We start from the raw sequence: 21,520 nt of genomic DNA on the forward strand, positions 1-21,520 counted from the left end.
TTTGTCTCTCTCCCACTTCTGGGGTTGTTCAACTTAGGAAAGTGGCGCATGAATCTCAACTTGGGTTTGAAATTTTCAGATCTCTTACTTTAATAGGTTTTGTAATAACTCCCTCTTTTTTTTCTTTTTTTGCTCCCCCGTGCGATATTATGTGTATACGACTGCTTAAGTGGTCTATGCATGACAATGGTATTTTTGTTTGAAATTTGAAATACAACTTCTCCAGTAATGAAATTTGGCTAAATTTATAAAAGGATTTATAAAATTGGGGGACCAAATGTGTGAATTAAATTATAAGGGGACCAAAATCGAAATTGGAGTAAAACTGAGGGATCAAAAGTACAATTTTACCTACAAAAAATAAAGTCTTTACAGGAAACCACTCAGACGTTGACACGTGGCATTGACACGTGATAGTCACACGTGGCAGTCAATGTCTGAGGTTAACAGTCAACATCCAAATCGGGCTTTCAGGACCAATTTTGCAGGGATTTATAAAACTGAGGGACCAAATTTGTGAATTAAATTATAGGAGGACCAAATCCGAAATTAGAGATAAACTGGGGAACCAAAAGTGCAGTTTTGCCAATAAAAAAAAACTTATATAAAGTTTCCTAAGGATATTTTTATCAATCAAATATATTTTATTTATTCTTATAAATAACCTTTGTTATTAGATCCGTGATTTCCCAAAATTCCCAAAATTCATGAATCTTGGAAATCATAATTTTGGGCATGAAAAAATTTATCTTTCTATCAAACATGGAGTTAACTTTTTTGGATCATATTCTAGAAATTATTATTATTGAAAATCATCTATCTTGATATTCTTTTTTCATATCCAATAATTTTCATTCTTAAAATTAAAGAATCCCAAATTATAAACACTTCTTTTGAATGTTTACATTACTCGTGGAAAAAAATAATATTTGTGAGCTATGATTAAAATTGGATTATTTCTATTTGTCATGTAAAGCATTATTGGATTCTTATTTTTGTTCTTAACTTCAATATAATCTAATAAAAATAATTTATGTCAAAAATTAAATTTAAGTATCAATTCAATCTTAATTATAATATATTAATCACTTATATTTAAAGTGTATTATTCTTTTAATGTAATAAGATAGTTATGTTATATTGTAATTGAAGAGGATCCATCCTTTTATAATTATTGTAGTCCTCTTTTCTCTTGATAATATTTCTCCAATAATTCAATCCAATCCAATTAGTTTTTTTAAACAGATCTCATCCCATTTATTTATTGTAATACTAATAAACTTGATCCCTAAATAAGTAAAACGACAGAAATGATATTTGTCATTGTAATCAGAACAAGGTAGCATATATTTGTCCTTGTTTAGGTGTTTTGGTACACTCGGGTGCCGCAAGAATTATGAGAACAACCGCAACAAGTATACGAGGATTAGGAATCAACCTGTCCTTTCTAACAGAATAATAAGATTCAGGAAAATAAAATAAAAGACTTGTTGTCGTCAACAGACAAACCGTACGGTACAAACATTTAAATATATCAAAGATCTTAGGACACATACATTCATATTCATATACCTGAAAGAAAATAAACTCAAACAAGGTAAGCTATGTAGTTGCCCTCCATTCTTCCACCACCTATTTTGAAACATTCTCTCTCTCTCCTCCACCACATTTTAGGGAGCACCCGCGCTTCTTTCTGCGACCCACATCGCTGTTTTTTATTTTTTCATTTTTGGGGTTGTTTATTTGCTGGTTCCGTTTTTTTTTTTTTTTGTGGCTTTACCCTTCAAAATCGCTCCTTTACCAAAAATTTGAGCGATGAATTGTTGGGATCAGGTTCCTGTTGGCATCTCAGAGTTGGCTATGACAACCTCCGCAATGTTCATTGCATCAAAAGCCAAAAGCCTTTGATTCTTAGAAAAGCTAAAAAGGTATGCACACATTCACACACCAACTCTTTTTTGTTTTGTTTTTTTTTTTGGGCCATACAAAAATGGTCAATTTTTCCGTGTGTCTTTTCTCTAATTTAGCGTAATTCTTAATCTGTTTTTTCTTGTTTCGATTGATGCTTCAGCTGGCTGTTTCGTGGTTGCTGCTATCAAGGTTTGTGCTTTGCCCCAGATATCTCTTTTTTTTTTCACCATAAAAAAATTGATTTTTTCTGGTTCGTTGGTCTTGGTCGTCGAATAGTGTGAATTGGGTCATTTTCTGATTGCTATAGTTTTCTTTATTCCGGTACTATTTTCTCAAGGGAACATAGTCAATAAAACAAATGTTTGGCGAGAGAAAATTCTGGGTTTGAATAACGGAAAGTTAATTTCGTAGGCATGATATAATATTATAGAGAAGAAGGCACGTTCTTTTGAGGGTGCTACTATCAGTTTCAAATTTGATTAAATTTCAAACCTTTTTTTGTTAATTAGAATTATAATTTTTGAATTATTTTGACATCGTTGGGGTTGTACAAATTGAAATTGTGAGCGGTGAAGATGGATTCGGAAGGCGAGTGTGTTAGAACACCAAAGATGGAAGCAGAAGGGGCTCTGAATTCAAAGATGAAGGGTGCTGGAAACGTGAGCAGTAAGGATATGATATTCAGAGCTGATAAGATTGATCTCAAGAGTTTGGATGCACAGCTGGAAAAGCACTTGAGCAGGGTTTGGTCGAGGAGCATTGAGACTAATCGCCCCAAAGAAGAGTGGGAGGTTGATTTGGCCAAATTGGATCTGCGATATGTTGTGGCTCATGGGGCGTATGGTACTGTATACAGGGGCACATATGATACCCAAGACGTTGCAGGTATCATTTCTCATGTCTTTTTGTTTTGATTTTAGTTCGTAGAATAAGGCATGCTTTCCCAATTCTTTTTCTTCATGTCGTTGTATGTTGATCTAATGACACATCCAGTTTTTTTTATCAATGAAGTTAAATGTCAAGAAGATGTCTTTTACTGCCCCTTTGCTGGTTGGCTGAAAATATCAAACTGGCTTATAGAATTTTTTGCAGTGGGTTTATTTAGATTTTATCAAACTTAAATATTACTTCTCATATTCACTTTATGTGTCAAACTATATCTTTACGAATGTTTATGATAAATTTATGGCATGGGGAATATAGCAGTATACTAATTCTATTATCTTTTTGGGTCTGTAAGAGTAGGACAGAACGTGAAATAATTTCTATAACTTTTGTATTGTCATCTTGAATTTCATAGTGAAAGTGTTGGACTGGGGTGAGGATGGTGTAGCTACTGCTGCTGAAACTGCTGCTTTACGGGCATCTTTTAGGCAGGAAGTTGCTGTCTGGCAAAAACTTGACCATCCAAATGTGACAAAAGTAAAAAACTTAGTCTTCAATCTCATTCAGTTAAATTAATGACTGCTATTTTATATTTTAACAAAGTTGAAGAAGAAGTGGCTCTTACTGATTGCACACCACTGTTAGATGTCATTTTTGGAACTTTGCTCTGTTATCTTCTGCATGCTTAGGTTTCTGTTCTTGTTAACTGTTTAAAAGGAAATATATATTAAGTTCATAGTTCAGCACAACAATTTTCATTTAATGAATAACTTTTCAGATTAGTTATTGTTTTGTATTCATATGTGCAACAGTTTGTTGGAGCTTCGATGGGTACTTCAAATCTTAAGATTCCGCCAAAAAACCCTTTGAATGCCGACGAAGAGTCCCTTCCCTCTAGGGCATGCTGTGTTATTGTTGAGTTTGTCTCTGGTGGGACACTAAAGCAATATTTGTTTAAAAGTAGGAGGAGGAAACTTGCTTATAAGATTGTGATTCAGCTGGCTTTGGACCTTGCTAGGGGGTATGTCTCATTTTTATCATCTCTACAATTACAAACTGCATATCTTCTACTAATATAAATAATTTGTTTTCCCCAATATGCTCAGTCTTAATTATCTACATTCAAAGAAGATTGTTCATCGAGACGTTAAAACAGAGAATATGTTACTAAGTACTAGTCGGAATCTAAAAATAGCTGATTTTGGAGTTGCTCGGGTTGAAGCTATGAATCCAAGTGATATGACTGGTGAAACTGGAACCCTAGGATATATGGCCCCAGAGGTAGGTGTTTCCATGGGATTGCCTCCCAATTCTATTAGTTGTCTTTATTATTTCAAATACATCTTGCAACCTTACAAGTTACTAGCATGGCACTATTTTTATTTTTATTTTTTTGGGTATAATGGGAATAAAAAGGTTTGAACCTGTGGCCTCATAAAAATTATGTAAAAATGTGCTATTTCTATTAGTATTTTGTATGCATACATTCAGGGTTGTTTATTAAACAGTAACTCCCAGTTATTAACTTTAATCTTGAGATTACACTACATGTAGGTTCTGGATGGGAAACCTTACAACAGGAGATGTGATGTCTATAGCTTTGGCATTTGCTTGTGGGAAATTTATTGCTGTGATATGCCTTATCCAGATCTAAGCTTTGCTGATGTGTCATCTGCAGTTGTTCGCCAGGTCAGTTCACTTGACAAACTATTATATATGGAAACACTCTTCCATAGCATGTTTACCTATATATGTTACCCATGGTACGTAACATGAATTTTTGTATTCTTGCACAGAATTTACGACCAGACATTCCAAGATGTTGTCCAAGCGCCTTAGCAAATATCATGCGGAAATGCTGGGATGCGAATCCAAACAAGCGTCCAGAAATGGAAGAGGTGGTGAGGATGCTTGAAGCACTTGATACTAGCAAAGGTGGTGGTATGATACCTGAAGATCAGAGTTCAGGTTGCTTTTGTTTTGCCCCAACCCGAGGTCCCTAATTCTCGAACCCAACACAACTTGAATATGTTGCGTGTTCAAGAGATGAAGTCAAGCACTGTAACTGGCAATTGATATTTTATGGTTTTTGGCGGTTCACAGCTCAATATCCTTTCCTTATGGCCAGAATATTGTGAAAAGAAAGGAAGGGAATTGTATTTTATTTTTTAAATTTTTGGCTAAAGGAGGGATTTTCATTGCTTCTTACATATTGTATTTAGTACTGAAAACTGCTTTCTTTTGAGCATGAAAATGGCTTATAATCTCTAATCAAAGTTACTACTACTACTACTACTACTCGTGCCTGGCTGGCTACCTGGAGTACTGAGTTTACTTTGGTTCTTTATCCCTGTTTCGGTGGGGAACTCAATCTGGCAATTTCTGTTTTCTCTGAGGGACTATGTGTATTCTGATTGGGAGAGGTCTAAGATTTTCTAAGAACTTTTAGTCCAATTTTTTTTTAGAGAAACACATTCCCTAAGTGTTTGGTAGAGGTCTAATTAAATTAACCTTTTTCATTTTTTTTCCCTACACAAGTTTATCTATGGCCTACATCTGAATTGAGGTCCGAATAGGACTAGATATTTCTAATCTGCCTCTAGACATGGTATCTCAGTTTCTTTAATAAAAATTTGATAAGTTTTTAATAAATAAGATAAAGAGAGAACAAGAAGCCAAATATCAGTATGTTGTAAGGTTATATACACTGGTTGGCAACACCATCAAAACTGTTTGTATTTAGAAAAAAGCAGAATGATTGAATTGAAAACCGATCGAGATAACCCGCACGATACTTGGCATAAAATGAACCAAAAATTATTAATTAGTTTATGGAAATGATAGCATACTTTTGTTTTAATAATTTTCTTTTTCTTAGGATATTCTTAATGTTAAGCTGCAAGAATTTTTTAAATTTTTTTATGTATATTCTGGTCATTGTGGCGTTATAATTTTGTACAATTGTCTAACTGATTAAATTCGCGTATTATAGGTTCAACCTAAACCATATTGTACAATAATAAAATGTCTCTATTTCAAATAATCCAATTATTAGAGTTAAGGTTTTCATAAAATAAATGGATTTATAGAATTTTAAAATAATCTAATATTTAATCCAAATAGAGTTTTTTTAAATAACACACATCACTTTATTTTAAGTGATATATACTACACAAAATATAATTATATAAGTAAACAACTACAATTAATTTATCTCCTCCATGTATATAGAGTGATGTTATTTGTATAGTAAACTTTAAAACAAATTATATACAATAGAGAAAAAGGAAAAGAAAAAAAAGAGAGAAAAATAAAATAAAATTAGTATAATGGAAAAAAATATAAAAATCAGTATACCAATAATATTCCTCTGTATTTAGGCTAATGTGAAACTGAAAAATCGTGAGCATATGAAAGACAAGTGCAGCTGACACGTTACAAGGCTAATAAGACGAGAGATAGAGATATGTTGTTTAATGTTTGCAGGGGACATGCATTCGCCAATTTACAATTGCATCACAGGCCAATACATGGCAACGACCCTTTTTCCATCTTCTACTCTTTTGGTTCCCGCAAGCTTAAAGGAAGCTAATCCCATAACCAGAAACTCATCCTCCAAGTTACTTGTAAACTGCAAAACACTGAAGGAGCTGAAGCAGTTGCATTGTGACATGATGAAGAAAGGGTTGTTGTGTCACAAGCCTGCTAGTAACCTCAACAAGCTTATTGCTTCTTCTGTTCAGATAGGTACCCTTGAGAGCTTGGACTATGCTCGAAATGCTTTTGGGGATGATGATGGAAACATGGCCTCCTTGTTCATGTATAACTGTCTTATTAGAGGTTATGCTTCAGCAGGGTTGGGTGACCAAGCAATCTTGCTTTACGTTCAGATGCTGGTGATGGGCATTGTGCCTGACAAGTACACTTTCCCTTTTTTGCTGAGTGCGTGTTCTAAGATTTTGGCGCTTTCTGAGGGTGTTCAAGTTCATGGGGCGGTTCTTAAGATGGGTTTGGAGGGAGATATATTTGTCAGCAACTCTTTGATACATTTCTATGCGGAGTGCGGGAAGGTTGACTTGGGACGAAAGCTGTTTGACGGAATGCTTGAGAGAAATGTTGTGTCTTGGACTAGTTTGATCAATGGTTATTCTGGGAGGGACTTGTCAAAGGAGGCTGTTTCTCTGTTCTTTCAGATGGTTGAGGCTGGTGTAGAACCTAATCCGGTTACCATGGTCTGCGTTATATCTGCTTGTGCCAAGTTGAAGGATCTTGAATTGGGTAAGAAAGTGTGTTCTTATATCAGTGAGTTAGGCATGGAACTTAGCACAATCATGGTGAATGCATTGGTTGATATGTACATGAAATGTGGGGATATATGTGCTGCGAGGCAGATTTTTGATGAATGTGCCAATAAGAATTTGGTTATGTACAATACTATCATGTCAAATTATGTGCACCATGAGTGGGCCAGTGACGTGTTAGTAATTTTGGATGAAATGCTGCAAAAGGGACCACGACCGGATAAGGTGACCATGTTATCTACGATTGCAGCCTGTGCACAGTTAGGTGATCTTTCTGTTGGGAAGTCATCCCATGCTTATGTCTTACGGAATGGACTTGAAGGTTGGGATAACATTTCCAACGCCATCATTGACATGTACATGAAATGTGGCAAAAGAGAAGCAGCTTGCAAAGTTTTTGAGCATATGCCAAACAAGACGGTGGTGACTTGGAATTCGTTAATTGCAGGTTTGGTTAGAGATGGTGACATGGAATTAGCTTGGAGAATCTTTGATGAGATGCTTGAGAGGGATCTTGTATCTTGGAACACTATGATCGGTGCATTGGTTCAAGTGAGCATGTTTGAGGAAGCAATTGAGCTATTCAGAGAGATGCAAAACCAGGGGATTCCAGGAGATAGAGTGACAATGGTGGGCATTGCTTCTGCCTGTGGATATTTAGGAGCTCTTGATCTTGCCAAGTGGGTATGTACTTACATTGAGAAAAATGACATTCACGTGGACTTGCAGCTTGGCACAGCTTTGGTTGACATGTTTTCAAGATGTGGTGATCCCTCAAGTGCTATGCATGTTTTCAAAAGAATGGAAAAACGGGATGTGTCTGCCTGGACTGCTGCCATCGGAGTTATGGCAATGGAGGGAAATACAGAAGGGGCTATTGAGCTTTTTAACGAGATGCTTGAACAAAAGGTGAAACCAGATGATGTTGTTTTTGTGGCACTATTGACAGCATGTAGCCATGGTGGCTCTGTGGACCAAGGGAGGCAACTTTTTTGGTCAATGGAAAAAGCCCACGGAATACGTCCTCATATTGTCCACTATGGATGTATGGTTGATTTGCTTGGTCGAGCTGGGCTGCTGGAAGAAGCTGTTGATCTCATACAAAGTATGCCAATAGAACCTAATGATGTTGTGTGGGGATCTCTACTAGCAGCTTGTCGGAAACACAAAAATGTTGAACTGGCACATTATGCAGCTGAAAAGTTAACACAATTGGCCCCTGAAAGAGTTGGGATTCATGTGCTGTTATCTAACATATATGCATCAGCTGGAAAATGGACTGATGTAGCAAGAGTGAGGTTGCAAATGAAGGAGAAAGGGGTCCAGAAAGTGCCTGGATCAAGCTCAATAGAAGTTCAAGGATTGATTCACGAGTTCACCTCAGGTGATGAATCACACGCAGAGAACACCCATATTGGATTAATGCTAGAGGAAATAAACTGCAGGCTAAGTGAGGCAGGGTATGTTCCTGATACAACCAATGTCTTACTTGATGTTGATGAGCAGGAGAAAGAGCATTTGCTCAGCAGACATAGTGAGAAACTAGCCATGGCTTATGGATTAATCACTACTGGTCAAGGTATACCCATACGGGTAGTAAAAAATCTTCGAATGTGTTCTGATTGCCATTCATTTGCAAAATTAGTGTCAAAACTATACAATAGGGAAATTACAGTTAGAGACAATAACAGGTATCATTTTTTCAAGGAAGGATTCTGTTCTTGTAGAGATTATTGGTAATAGATTTATTGAGAGGGAACTTCTTACCTCTGGTTTACAAATCAAGTTTACTCTTGGCAATTTAAGTCAACATCAACTAATGGGCTTCTATTTTTTGTTAAAAGATGGAGCTTTAACAGAAGGGTAAAACACCAAATAATATTTGAATCACTCGGGAAACAGATACTCCAGATCATCGGCTGAAATCAAAGGACTCCATTTTTTGTTTTAAATTGTGCAAGAAGGAAGTGTTGATTTGTTCAACCCTATTGAAAAAGAAAATCTGCAAAAAGTAGAGCAATAAATTAGACGAAAAGGGAAGGAAACTAAACAATCCTAAGGGCATGACTCCCCAAAGTCACAAAGTTACTATTAACTTGTCTGACATGGCGACGAGGCAAATACACCAAGGCATTCTCCTAAGTATCATTATCTCATTTACCATGCTTGGCCACACTTGGCCACACTTGGCCAACGTTAGAGTATTAGATATCACCTCAACTCAAGTGAGTATATATTTTAGGTCACCTTAGATCAAATACTTAACAGATATTACCAAGCAAAGGTCACCACGTTAGAGAAATCAAAATCCTGCTTACTAGATGTATTTTGCCTTGAACATTATGTGTACGGATTGGTAATTTGAAGCAAAAAAAATGTGGAATCAAGTTTTATTTTAATATCCTCCATAAGCAACATTTTCTCACCTTTGCGTTGAACAAAATATGTTGACGAAATAAACTTTGAATTTAATATCCTCCGTAAGAAAAATGATGTTTTTTTAAATAACTATACTACATCTATTAATAATTTTGATTAACAGCATTCATTATGATAAAACTATTCTTCAAATACATCTGTCCAAACATAAATAAATTCATCCACTCACTTCTTTTACTAAAATCAATTTTATAAATCAACTTAACAGATTCTAATCCAAACAAATACATCTATCTGTTTGTTCTAAATTCTGCATGCAAGGAAGTATGGATTTCCTTTGTTCAACGCTATTGAAAAATGTGTAAACGAGGGTTTGCGGTGACTTAGATTTAAAACAAAAAATGTTTGAGGTGGCTCATGTAAAATCTTCAATCCAGGATTTTGACTAAGACTGAAATATCACGTGTCCTGGCCTCCAGGAGATGAGGGGACATACTGAGATTCAGCCATGTATAAAACGGAAAATAGTCAAAACCAGAAAAAAAAAAAAAAAAAGTAAGAGGAAAGTATCAAGGAAGTCGTTCAATATTTGCAGGATACAGTACAAAGCCTCAAAACTAAATGGCTTCATTTTTTCATGATGTGTGCTCTAATGTTGGGAAAATGGAATCAACAAAACCATTGTACATTGGGTCCACCTTCCACAGACTAGCAAGATGAAAATGCGATGAGGTTTGCCGATGGATTTCTTCAATGAGCCAGATGGTGGCCTCAGCTTTGTGTGGATGAACTATGGTGTCCAAGGGCTTGTATTCATCCTCACTGCCAATTCTCAACTGATCCCATTGCTTGAGGAGAATATTTGTGAGGTAATGAAGAGGCTGTTCGTATATCTGTTTCATGGATCTGCCTAATCCCATCCATGAGGTGAATGGGATCATAGTGCCTCGATGATTTGGGATTGGGATCTGCTTCATGTAATCCTGATACATTTCTGCCCGTCTGATGAGTGCATCTGCGTGCAAGCATGACCCTTAAAGTAAGTGAATGCATAAGAATGGCCAACAACCTAAGATTAAGAAAGACACATACAAGCTATCTACAAACCAAAGTACAAACGAGTTCAGAGTGAAGGCCACAGTAGTAATAAGAATTTTATCTAAACGATAACAGCAATGAGTTACAAGCTAAGGATCCTGAAAGAGAATGTGACAAAGGTCTCGCATTTCAAAATGTGACTCGAAATTAAAATAAAAATAAAAATAAAAATCAGTCAGTGTTCTCTTAGCTGATATGCTTGAAAGTAGCTGTCAACCTAAACATTTTGAACAAAACAAGGTGATAAAAAAATCTCATTCAAGGTTGAATACATACATGTATTTGACATTATAAAGTAAAATTGATGTCTCACTAACAATTAACATTGAATAAGAACGAAACAATATGCCTTAAAACAGAACTATAAATCACAGATAGAGTTCAACATTGTGACCATTAACCCCATCACGCCTCTGACTACAGTGATGATCTGAGCATAGAAAAAAATGTAATAAGAGGCCATAAAACAGAAGTACAAATGATAGCAATATCCAGACAACAGAACACATAGAAGATGCAGTCCCAAACAACACACAGAGCAACCAAGAGGAATTCATAGTTACCAATAGCAGAAGCAGCCATAGGCCTAAACGCAACACACATAGGCCCAAGTACCTTACAGACTTCATATGAAGACCATGGATACCACTAGCCTGAAGACAAGCTTCTAGAATATCTTCACCTGAGCGCCAAAAGCAATTCCCCACGTTTTAGTTACTACCTGATTAGTTTACAAATTCGAAATTCTGTTATAACAATTTAGCACAAATATCTTGTAAAGAAATGGTTATAAAAAGGGGGAAAAGGAAATAAAAGGATATCAGATTTATCTCCCACAACTTAGCTTTTCTATTAGATTCTTATAGCTATCAACAAAACCATCCATACAGATACATTTGTGTTATCAATCATTAATGTCAAATTCTCCAATTGAGAAGTGATTTTGATTCTGCAATCCCTATGGGGCAACGCAATGCATAGAGGGAGGAGATTAATAATTCGCACAGGATTTATAAATAAGTAATTAAAGTGAATATACCTTGGGAATTGGTATCTATGGGGGAGTTAGGGATAGTTGGAGGGTTGGGACGAAGGGAGTTTGGAGAAGAAGAAGAAGAGACATCAATTTGATTTTCCCATGGAAATGACCTCTTCATCGCGAAAGAGGATGTTGATCCTGCTCAACACATGAATATTAAGTAATTTAAATTGAATGAAACAAAAACCCTACAAGTGAAGTGGAGGAAGCAAGTACCCAAATTGAATCCAAGTGCAGTCAGTGCACACTGCAAAGTGCAAAACCTCACTCATCCACTCTCTCACTTTAAACGCATCATATCAATGTTACTGTCAAATTCTTTGTCCGAGTAAAATTAATCAATTTTTTTAGAGATTAATCATCGCAAAATTAATAAAAAATTTGTAATTAATTTTTTTTATAAATGTTAATAATAAGTTAAAGTTAGATTTTTTTTTAAAAAATATTAAACATCTTGACCGCTTTGAGTTTGTTCAGATTGACTGAAAAAAATAGATATGCATTTATATTCAAAAATAAAGATTCAAATCTGACTAACTAAATGGTAGTATTTTTTTTTAAACTTTTCTTCTCCTTAAAAACAAAAGATTGGCCAAACACTATTTTACATCACTTCAATTTATTTAAGTTGTGGTATTTTGAGCCCCCATTTGAGACAAATAATAGATTTGAGTTTAATAGAGATTTTCTGTAGCAAAAAAAAACTTTATTAATCAATTAAAAATTAGCATCAGTGTAATTTTAAAATTTTAAAAAATTATTATAAAAAGTAAATAAATTTACCATATATAATATTTATAATAAAATAGAAGCATAAAAGACATTTACAATATTAACTTATAGACATTTTTTTATGCCATATATTTTAGTCGAGTTTACTAGTTAGAGTAGCAATATCACTATGAGTTCATAGCGTTTTTTTCTTTTTAATTTATATTTTTTCCTTCCTAGGTATTAAAAAGAAATGAAAATATTATACTTATATGAATATATTTTCTCTTAACCAAAGTAACCTTCCGCCTCACTCTGGATTTTGAAACCATTCATTCCGTTTCCGTATTCAACGTAGCCCTCAAAAATGCTCTCCAAGTTCCGAATCCTAAGCCTCTTCACTCACCGTCTTTCTCCTAGAACCGCCGCCGCCGCCGCCAATGGCTCGCACCACTTCCTCTGCACCATGGCGGAGTCACCGGAGCTCCCTCCGTGGCTCAAGTTCTCCGACACCCCGACCCCTCCAGACGCTGACTCAGACGACAACTTCGTTATCCCTTCACTCGCTCACTGGGTCGACACCCACATGCTCATCACCAAGCCCAAAGTCCTGACGCAATCACCCAAGCAAGACAACCTCGACGAACTCGACGCAATAACCAAAGTTCTCAAAAAACGCTACCCTTCTCCCGAGTTAGCTGCTTTAGCCCTTGATGGACTTAGTTTTCAGCCATCTAGCGGTTTGGTTTCGCAGGTTCTCAACAGATTCAGCAACGACTGGGTCCCAGCTTTGGGTTTTTTCAAATGGGCAAAATCTCAAACAGGTTATCGGCATTCCCCCGAACTCTGCAACTTGATGGTTGACATCTTGGGAAAGTGCAAATCCTTTGATCCCATGTCCGATTTGGTGGAGGAAATGGCAAAACTCGAACAAGGGTATGTCACATTGGAAACAATGGCCAAGGTAATCCGGAGGCTTGCCAAGGCACGCAAGCATGAAGATGCTATTGAAGCATTTCGCAGAATGGACAAGTTTGGTGTCAATAAGGACACTGCAGCGTTGAATGTTCTCATCGATGCATTGGTGAAAGGAGATAGCGTTGAACATGCCCACAAGGTTGTTTTGGAGTTTAAGGGTTTGATACCTTTGAGTTCTCATTCTTTCAATGTTTTGATGCATGGATGGTGCAGAGCGAGGAAATTTGACAATGCAAGGAAAGCCATGGAGGACATGAAGGAACTCGGGTTTGAACCCGATGTTTTCTCGTACACTAGTTTCATTGAAGCATACTGCCACGAGAGAGATTTCCGCAAGGTGGATCAAGTTTTGGAGGAGATGAGGGAAAATGGATGCCCCCCTAATGCTGTGACTTACACTACTGTGATGCTTCATCTGGGGAAAGCAGGGCAACTGAGTAAAGCTTTGGAGGTTTATGAAAAGATGAAGTGTGATGGCTGTGTTGCTGACACTCCAGTTTATAGCTGCATGATATTCATTCTTGGCAAAGCTGGGAGGTTAAAGGATGCTTGTGATGTGTTTGAGGATATGCCTAAGCAAGGGGTTGTGAGAGATGTCGTGACATACAATACTATGATTTCTACTGCTTGTGCTCACTCGCGGGAAGAGACTGCTCTTAGGTTGCTTAAGGAAATGGAAGACGGGTCGTGCAAGCCGAATGTTGGGACTTACCATCCGTTGCTCAAGATGTGCTGCAAAAAGAAGAGAATGAAGGTGCTCAAGTTTTTGTTGGATCACATGTTCAAAAACGATATAAGCCCTGATTTGGCCACTTACTCGCTCTTGGTAAATGCTCTGTGTAAAACCGGAAAAGTTGCGGATGCTTACTCGTTTTTGGAGGAAATGGTCTTGAAGGGGTTCACTCCGAAACCCAGCACGCTCAAGGGATTGGCTGGAGAGCTTGAGTCCTTGAGCATGTTAGAAGAGAAAGAGCGTGTTGAGGAATGGATGGATCGCTTCTCGCAGAAACAAAACATTTAGCTGTTTTCGCATAAGATGAACTATTTCTAAGTCTGCTTGTGATTGATCCCTAGAGTTTCGTCCCATGCCATGAATGAAAATGGAAATCACCTTCGTCTTTGGGAATGAATCTTGTGCTATTTTCACATCATGTGAGGATTTTGTTTTTATTCTTCTCTTCTTAAAGGTAGGCAAATTTTAATATAATTCCACCTCTCGTACATTTAAGAAGAGAAAGATTGACACATTTTTACGTCAATTTTATTTGCTCGATGAACTGATTGGAGTGTACTTGTGTTTTGAACGTGACTTATGTATGTTTTCTTCGTACTCAAGTAGGCATGATTACCGATTGTAAGAGAAACAGATGTGTAGTTCTTATTTTACACTAGTTGCATCCTGTGAATCTGTGACAAAGAGTGAATCAAGAAACACGTTAGAGAATTCGTTGCTAATAGCCCTCTTGTAAACCTTGTTAGTAGAGCTGCTAAAAATTCAGGTTAAACTTGAGGAATACTACCACTTAAGGTTAAAATTTGATTTGGTTTAGAACATAACTTATAATAAATATAGTTTTAAAAATTGAACAAGATTGTACTGTTTGACCAGTTGGATGACAAAGTGGTATAGTCACTCATTTAAACAACCTAGAAAATAAATGGAACATAAAACTAGTTAAATCAGTCCAGTCAAACGAAGTTGTAAAACATGTAAAGCATTGATAATAACTAGGGTCAGGTAGGGACGTAGGTTTGTACTTTAAAAAATTATCCGGTAGATTGGACTCGACTTTGAAAATTCTAAATATTTTGTTTTTGCATGTTTCGAAATGTTTGCCTTTTCCAAATATAAGTATTGTTTGTTATCGATTTAATTTTGGAACGGCCAATAAGCTGTGTTTTACAGATATCGTAAATATCTTGTGTAAGACATTTGTTGTAAAATTTTAAGTTTTCAAATGTTGTCGCAACCAAAAGTCTCTAAAACACGTGATTTCCAAGGTTCCGTGTATCTTAAAAAGAGAGTTAAGATTGACAAGTATTTTGGTTTGCGTCCAGTCTAGCTTGAAAAAGAACAGAAACAAGTTCGGGGAAAAAAATTAATCAATAATCATTTAGATGAAGCATTATAGAATGTGTATAAACATATCCTGATAAAAACCTCTTAAGACGTAGAAAAGGTAGAAAATAACCTAAAAATGTACAACATTTAATCTTGTTAGTGAAACTTGTATAATGCTGAACACGGGGTTGTGGGTTGTGGCATTGGCACGGGAATAACTTTTAGTGTTTTTTAACACACCTTCCCAGCTCACCTCCTTTGTTATTTTCACGCCAAATTCAAGAAAGACGTAGAAGCAATCGGTTATCCAAACATACACTTAAAGGTGTTTCCTCATGTGTTGGGATAATAGAGAACTTGACATTTTATGAGAAGGCAACCTTCTAGCCATTGGCTTTTGCCACCCGAGTCTTTCTAGGAATTCCTCAATCAACCTATAAATTCAAATTGATAAATATGAAGAGAGTTAAGGGATAAAACTTAAAAGCAGTAAACCACATAAAAACTAACACGCACATGCTGCAAATAGCCTTTTGGGATGCGGCCAGCTCATGGTCTGGGAAAGATTCTTCCAACCGAAAGCTCAACCAAACGTACAGATCCAACACCTGCAGTTTTAGCACCAATCAAAAACCGAAAAAATTTAAGAGGTACACTGTTTCAAAATTAGTTTAAAAATGGAATTATTAAAATTTTCCATCAAATGAACGAAGGGAAAAATATTGTCAACACTGTACAGTGTTCATGCCCATGGTTATTAAAATGATGATTAAAGTCATGACATTGCACATGGCCACAACCATTGATTGACCCCTGACAATTAAGTTATGAGGCAACAACCTTTGGTTTGTGCCAAGGTTCACCCTCTCACTAGATCATTCAAGCAAATTAAAAAAATGTATAAAAAAAAAACCTTGTGGATAGATTCCAACTCCTTCAGAGCAGCTGGCGTCTTGGGCACTTTGAGTGACCCTGGTGTAAATATTTCTCGAAGCCGGACAAGACCTTTCTTTGCATAATTCTCTGCAAACTGGTTTATCATAAGATATGTCATTTTATGACCATTCAAACTAGCATCAACATATTTCATACTAACAATATGATAATTACCTGTGCTAGGCCTTGAGATGAAATTTCATCATCCATGTCAGCTGGGCTGAGTATTATAACGATCAGTTAAAAATTAACTGAAAAGGCTAACTAGTATAAACTGTAACATACAGACACCCTAATTTTTTCATTCCACCAAGTTTTCAATTCATAGAATAGTCCTACAGACATGGATCGTGCATTCTGCAATTTTGTTATTTCCTGAAAAGATAAGAAAGTACCTGATACAGAAAAGGTATTTCTCATGTAATCCAAGGGGAAGCTCGTCAATTACAGCAGCCACTTTCTAGTACCAGGCACCGGCATATACAAACAACACCCACCAAACAAAAGGAAACCCAGTAAATAATAATAAAATAATGAGATAATTGATAACTGATTACTAATGAACAAGAAGACATCATTGATATGAAATAGTCACAATTCAATGGCAAGGCAGCTATTAATAGACAGACATACCAATAATTGCTCACAATTAACAATGAAATAGTTTTCAGATAATTTCGCATTGTCAAGAAAATGCGCCTGCAATATTTAAAGAAAAAAAGATACATAATTATTTAGTTTTGGGATATAATAAGATAATGCATTAAATGTTAAGACACCTAAGGATTTTCAGCTTCAATAATTCGGCAGATGCAGTTGAGTGCAATAAGATGCTTGCCCACTTGGTAAGTAACTAGCAATCACAACTTTTTTTGCACTTTTTTTTTTTTTTGCACTTGTAATGGACAACAATGAAAAATAAAACAATTTATAGAGTACCATGGATGACAGAATGGAAGATAATGCAAACAGAAACAAGCAGATATAACTTACCAGTATTTGATAGAAACCATTTCTTGGATGTAATCGTGAATACATATACATCAGATCAAAGGTAGGAAGTATGCCAGCACGCTGTATCAGAATAAGTAGTATACACAAATCATCAATAAAAGATAAAGTGAACTAAGTTCAGATAACAGTGCATATCTACTAGAAGCTTTCTATGTTTCAGTTTTGCCTAGGTTGCATGTAGGGTAGTTAGGTGTTTGGTTACCTCTAAAATGGGTGATGGAGAATTCAAAGATGAATGGAGCAAGGGTAGATCCTCTTCATCCATGCATGTTACTTCTCCTACAGGAAAATTTGACCCATATCTACCAGCTCTCCCTGCAAGAATAACACATGATCCAAATAGACAAGACATATTAGCCCAAGCCTCCACTCATTCATAAATTATAAAAATAATATCAATTAGAACACTGAATCATTTGGTAATAGTAGTAAGTTTTTCGAACCCAAAGTGGATTCCAAATCAATTACTTAAATAATGTAATAAACATTAAAATTGAATCAATGAATATCTAAAAAATAATACAAAAAAACATCAACAATAATAGAGACATTCTTGCTGTCTGAAGGAGAAGTTTAATTTTATTTTATTTATATAATGTAGCACAGATTTTTCCAAAAAGACATCTTTTGAAGGTCCCACAGAATCTTGACATATCCAAAGTGTATCTTAGAAGATATGACAAGTATCATAAAAGCAACAGAGTCAAAATATTAATTTATTATATGCACAATGTTAAATGCAAGTACCTACCCTGAATTACCCAGCAAACTCAGCATCCAACAAGGGTAAAATATAAATAAAAATGATGCTTTGATGTCTACTTATCCAAGCTATCAAATTCAATACATAGCTCCAACTGCATACCAACTGGCAAAAACTAAGAATAGAAAAACTATGAAAAGCTAATACTCAATGTTACACTGCTTGAAAGTCGATTAAAAATTTGTAGAATCTCCAAAAATAATTGAATTGTATGCTTAATTGACCAAAAACAATTAAAACAACATAAAACATCAGTGTTAAGATATATCAGATACAATCCTTTAATCAAATTCAGGAACAAGGCAAATCCACTCATATGAATTACATGCTACCTGCAATCTGTTTGATCTCAGGTACAGTCAGATCTCGCACCTCGAAACCGTCGAACTTCTTCATGGTTGAAAATATGATCCTAGAGATGTTTAGATTAAGACCCATTCCAATGGCATCACTGGCCACAAGAACATCAAACTCGCTACTTGCATCATTGAACATGCTTGCCTGCAGTCCTAATGAAACTTTAAACTCGGCAAATTCTTGGTGTAGAGGAGGGACAATACAAAGGAAATGGGAAATATTTATTAACATATTCCAATAAATATAGCAGTAAACTAAGTTAAACCTATAAATTGTAGACAAAAGAAGAGAAAAAATTTCCAAACAGAGATGAAATAACACTGAAACCACATAAAACGCTTATGGTCAGCAAGAACATTTCTCCCAATGAATGAGAAAACACAAAAGAACAAAACAAATGGCATAATTTTTGTATGAGCCATAAATGTTAAATTCTAAAGATTGCATTAGCATGAAACAAGTGTAATTCAAAAGGAAAACCAAATATTACTTAGACAGAGGTAGGAGCTCACACCTGTCTTGTTCGAGTCTCTGGTGGCAGTGATCCATAAACTACTGAACAAAGATGCTTTCCTTCTTTCTCAATTCTTTTCTGAGCAATATGAATATCAACTTTTACTAGTTAATTTGCAGTGCAGAAACTAACTTAAAACATGTGCAATGGAATTTGCACAATTCACAATACATTAGCAGCTTGCATTTTTTATGAGATAAAATAGCATCCCAAGTGTCATTCTCTTATGTTAACCAAAATGGATGACGTCTTTTTTCAGAACTATTTACCAAGAGAATCAAAAGGGAACAATAACAATAACATGGAAAGTGTATAAACACAAAAGTTTGGGCATAAAACAAACTATGAAAGCAAATTTCAAAAACATGTAAAAGCTCACCTTCAATTTGTATATCTCCTGACGTGAAAAGGTTACAATGCAGTCACCATTTCTTACATTAGAGAAAGATCCAAGAGGAACCTTCAGTGGGACTAAAGGTGACAGTCTCTCATAAAATTGAACCTGCAGCACACAAGAAGAAAACTTTGTGAGAGAAATCAAACATTTTAATGAAAACACCATGAATAAGCAGAGGACCTGGACAACAGTTGCTAATGAAAATATTGGTCTAATGTATATGCTCCCTTCCCATCCCCACAAAAATGGTCTTGATGTTGTTCAGAGACTCAACAAAAGACATAAGTTTCGATACCTCAATTTCGTCACCAGTAATTTTCATTATCTCCTGAATAAGGGGAACAGCAGCTGGATCACCACAAAGGTGAAGTTCATCAGCAGCAATTCCTAATAAAGCACGTGTAAATGAATATCCCCTTGTAATACACCCTATCATCTGGATGCAAAAAGAAAGATAATGGTTAGATGGGAAAAGAAATCACAATAAAAAACCATGGAAATCCTATAAGTTATTTTCATAGAATCACAAGATATGGAATAACAACTAGCAAAGCCCACAATGCCATCAATGCCTCCTCAAATGTAGATGTTTCAGAAATAAAAAAATTAATTAGTAATACAACTAAAATTGAATATCTGACACTACAAGATTATGATAAGAGCCAAACCTGTAAGGTGGAACCTAAAGTTCTACCCTTTTTTCAATGTGAAATTTATTATGTCGGTTCACATAAAACTAAATAAGTCTTGGAGTTATTTAGATATAATATGAAAAAGAAATCTCCAAACGAAAATTTTACTTGCCTGAATTTCATCAATAACAGCACACTGATAATCAGCTGAAACATCAACCATTTCAACTGTGACAGCCTTATGATTGGCACCATCAACTTCATCTCTTTCCTGACCTGTAATGAGATCACAAGGAACTTGTGCCTTGTTCAACCGTTTTGCTATCTCCCATGCCAACAATCTTAAAGGACCACAATATACACCTGCGAAGTACAAAAAATACTTAATCTGCTTACTTAGTTTTCATCCTTCCACAGTATTGTTTACCTTCACCATTGCAAAAGATGGATAACCAACTTACCAGAAGCACTTGACTCAAGTTGCTTCAGAGCATGATGTGTTTTACCACTATTTGTTGGACCAACATGCAGGATAATCCTGCGATGTTTCTTTCGAGCCTGTGGATACCATGTATGAGGGCAACTAAAACAACCAATAACTAAGCATCAGCATTCAGAACCATTATATGTAAACTAAAATTACAAAGTCATGACCATTGTCATAAAGATTTATAATCAAATAAAGGTTTACTAAACAGCTTTTGAGAGCAAAAGTAAACAACTTTACTTGCAAACCGATAAAATATAGGGCACGTATGCTTACGTCAAGTCAGTAAAATCATTTCTGATGGGACCATTACGGCTGCTATATGGATGCACCTTGTTTGCAGCACCACCTAAACTTTGAGACTTGAACTGAAAGTACAGACGAAAAGGCTCCTTTTTACCTGGATGGGGATGAGATGTGTCATCAAAACGATACAAACAAAAAAAGTAACCCTATAATGGAATTCAAACGAGAACAAACATATGGGCAATGTGAATTTTAGCGATTTAATCGTTCCGAGTTCAAGGGAAAAATCATAGGAAAATACTTTTTTTTATCAGCTCAGAGTATTTGATGGTGAAACTTTGAACAAAAGCGAAAAGGAAAACAAAGAATAACGAAAAGGAAATGAGAAAGATGGTAATAAGGATTTGAAGGAGGAGGGAGCGAACCGAGTAGAGAGCGAGAGAATAGATTGCGGTTACGGCGAAGAAGAAAGGAAGCCATTGTGAGTGTGAATGCGAAGTTGGATAGAAAAAAGTCTGATGGAATAAGGAATGGAACGTGCGATTGCGGTAGCGGTGGATGGATCCAAAACGTTGCTTTCTTTGACCACACAATCTGCGAACCTTACTCCCCGCCACTTCAGCCTCTCAACAAGACCCAAACCCTTTGGTGCAGGAACGAAACCAGAAAGTAAACAAGATTTTTCTTTTTTCTTTTTTTTTTCTTTCAATTTTTCAATCATAAATTGTTGTTTTTATAACTTTTAAATCGTAAAACTGAAATTATATATGGTGGGTCTGGCCAGGGGTGCGTAAGTGGATTGGTCTTTCT

General features: G+C 35.8%; 5 protein-coding genes across 11 annotated transcripts; 3 read left to right on the top strand and 2 right to left on the bottom strand.

Moving 5' to 3' along the window:
- The first annotated feature begins 1,473 nt into the window (after positions 1–1,473).
- On the top strand, positions 1,474–5,094 carry LOC114375504 (serine/threonine-protein kinase STY13-like). 2 transcript variants are annotated; one of them, XM_028333297.1, is made up of 9 exons: positions 1,474–1,597; positions 1,834–1,928; positions 2,072–2,100; positions 2,487–2,796; positions 3,212–3,333; positions 3,609–3,817; positions 3,903–4,077; positions 4,351–4,485; positions 4,593–5,094. In XM_028333297.1, exons 4-9 carry the CDS (start codon positions 2,487–2,489, stop codon positions 4,797–4,799), a joined length of 1,158 nt encoding a protein of 385 aa, XP_028189098.1. In that variant the 5' UTR covers positions 1,474–1,597; positions 1,834–1,928; positions 2,072–2,100; the 3' UTR covers positions 4,800–5,094. The 2 variants fall into 2 exon arrangements, with proteins under 2 accessions (XP_028189098.1, XP_028189097.1); XM_028333296.1 differs by having other exon boundaries at positions 1,594–1,928.
- Positions 5,095–6,188: 1,094 nt separating this feature from the next.
- Positions 6,189–8,878, top strand: LOC114375501 (pentatricopeptide repeat-containing protein At3g22690). Its single transcript, XM_028333291.1, has one exon. The coding sequence runs from the start codon at positions 6,273–6,275 to the stop codon at positions 8,835–8,837; it is 2,565 nt and encodes an 854-aa protein (XP_028189092.1). The 5' UTR covers positions 6,189–6,272; the 3' UTR covers positions 8,838–8,878.
- Positions 8,879–9,894: 1,016 nt separating this feature from the next.
- LOC114375506 (protein RDM1) lies at positions 9,895–11,948 on the bottom strand. Of its 5 annotated transcripts, XM_028333302.1 has the most exons (4): positions 11,830–11,948; positions 11,614–11,751; positions 11,190–11,256; positions 10,112–10,491 (listed from the first exon to the last, which is right to left on the bottom strand). In XM_028333302.1, exons 2-4 carry the CDS (start codon positions 11,729–11,731, stop codon positions 10,296–10,298), a joined length of 381 nt encoding a protein of 126 aa, XP_028189103.1. In that variant the 5' UTR covers positions 11,732–11,751; positions 11,830–11,948; the 3' UTR covers positions 10,112–10,295. The 5 variants fall into 5 exon arrangements, 4 of the variants coding, with proteins under 4 accessions (XP_028189100.1, XP_028189102.1, XP_028189101.1 ...); XM_028333299.1 differs by lacking the exon at positions 11,190–11,256 and having other exon boundaries at positions 9,895–10,491; positions 11,830–11,947; XM_028333301.1 differs by lacking the exon at positions 11,830–11,948 and having other exon boundaries at positions 9,895–10,491; positions 11,138–11,256; positions 11,614–11,749.
- A 667-nt stretch (positions 11,949–12,615) lies between these two features.
- On the top strand, positions 12,616–14,719 carry LOC114375503 (pentatricopeptide repeat-containing protein At3g22670, mitochondrial). Its single transcript, XM_028333295.1, has one exon. The coding sequence runs from the start codon at positions 12,692–12,694 to the stop codon at positions 14,321–14,323; it is 1,632 nt and encodes a 543-aa protein (XP_028189096.1). The 5' UTR covers positions 12,616–12,691; the 3' UTR covers positions 14,324–14,719.
- A 668-nt stretch (positions 14,720–15,387) lies between these two features.
- On the bottom strand, positions 15,388–21,427 carry LOC114375502 (DExH-box ATP-dependent RNA helicase DExH16, mitochondrial-like). Of its 2 annotated transcripts, XM_028333292.1 has the most exons (16): positions 21,136–21,426; positions 20,741–20,864; positions 20,439–20,560; positions 20,150–20,340; positions 19,641–19,781; positions 19,328–19,450; positions 18,949–19,026; positions 18,410–18,578; positions 17,517–17,629; positions 17,294–17,374; positions 16,934–16,999; positions 16,696–16,760; positions 16,475–16,520; positions 16,278–16,394; positions 15,881–15,972; positions 15,388–15,798 (listed from the first exon to the last, which is right to left on the bottom strand). In XM_028333292.1, the coding sequence occupies exons 1-16, from the start codon at positions 21,188–21,190 to the stop codon at positions 15,684–15,686; spliced, it is 1,698 nt and encodes a 565-aa protein (XP_028189093.1). In that variant the 5' UTR covers positions 21,191–21,426; the 3' UTR covers positions 15,388–15,683. The 2 variants fall into 2 exon arrangements, with proteins under 2 accessions (XP_028189093.1, XP_028189094.1); XM_028333293.1 differs by lacking the exon at positions 16,934–16,999 and having other exon boundaries at positions 21,136–21,427.
- Between the last annotated feature and the right edge of the window lie 93 nt (positions 21,428–21,520).

Source organism: Glycine soja, chromosome 11 (assembly GCF_004193775.1).
Source record: "Glycine soja cultivar W05 chromosome 11, ASM419377v2, whole genome shotgun sequence".
Lineage (NCBI taxonomy): Eukaryota > Viridiplantae > Streptophyta > Magnoliopsida > Fabales > Fabaceae > Glycine > Glycine soja.

What these genes read in the sequence shown, in the direction of transcription:
- LOC114375506 (XM_028333299.1), bottom strand. Translation starts at nt 11,731, where the DNA reads ATGAAGAGGTCATTTCCATGGGAAAATCAAATTGATGTCTCTTCTTCT. An exon ending in CATAGATACCAATTCCCAAG is followed by an intron (nt 10,492 to 11,613) that starts GTATATTCACTT and finishes GCTTGCACGCAG; the next exon opens with ATGCACTCATCAGACGGGCA.
- LOC114375504 (XM_028333297.1), top strand. Translation starts at nt 2,487, where the DNA reads ATGGATTCGGAAGGCGAGTGTGTTAGAACACCAAAGATGGAAGCAGAA. An exon ending in ACCATCCAAATGTGACAAAA is followed by an intron (nt 3,334 to 3,608) that starts GTAAAAAACTTA and finishes TATGTGCAACAG; the next exon opens with TTTGTTGGAGCTTCGATGGG. An exon ending in GCTTTGGACCTTGCTAGGGG is followed by an intron (nt 3,818 to 3,902) that starts GTATGTCTCATT and finishes CAATATGCTCAG; the next exon opens with TCTTAATTATCTACATTCAA.
- LOC114375501 (XM_028333291.1), top strand. Translation starts at nt 6,273, where the DNA reads ATGTTTGCAGGGGACATGCATTCGCCAATTTACAATTGCATCACAGGC.
- LOC114375503 (XM_028333295.1), top strand. Translation starts at nt 12,692, where the DNA reads ATGCTCTCCAAGTTCCGAATCCTAAGCCTCTTCACTCACCGTCTTTCT.
- LOC114375502 (XM_028333292.1), bottom strand. Translation starts at nt 21,190, where the DNA reads ATGGCTTCCTTTCTTCTTCGCCGTAACCGCAATCTATTCTCTCGCTCT. An exon ending in CTGTTATTGATGAAATTCAG is followed by an intron (nt 19,782 to 20,149) that starts GCAAGTAAAATT and finishes TTTTGCATCCAG; the next exon opens with ATGATAGGGTGTATTACAAG. An exon ending in CATCTCAAGGCCTAGCACAG is followed by an intron (nt 16,395 to 16,474) that starts GTAATTATCATA and finishes ATGATAAACCAG; the next exon opens with TTTGCAGAGAATTATGCAAA.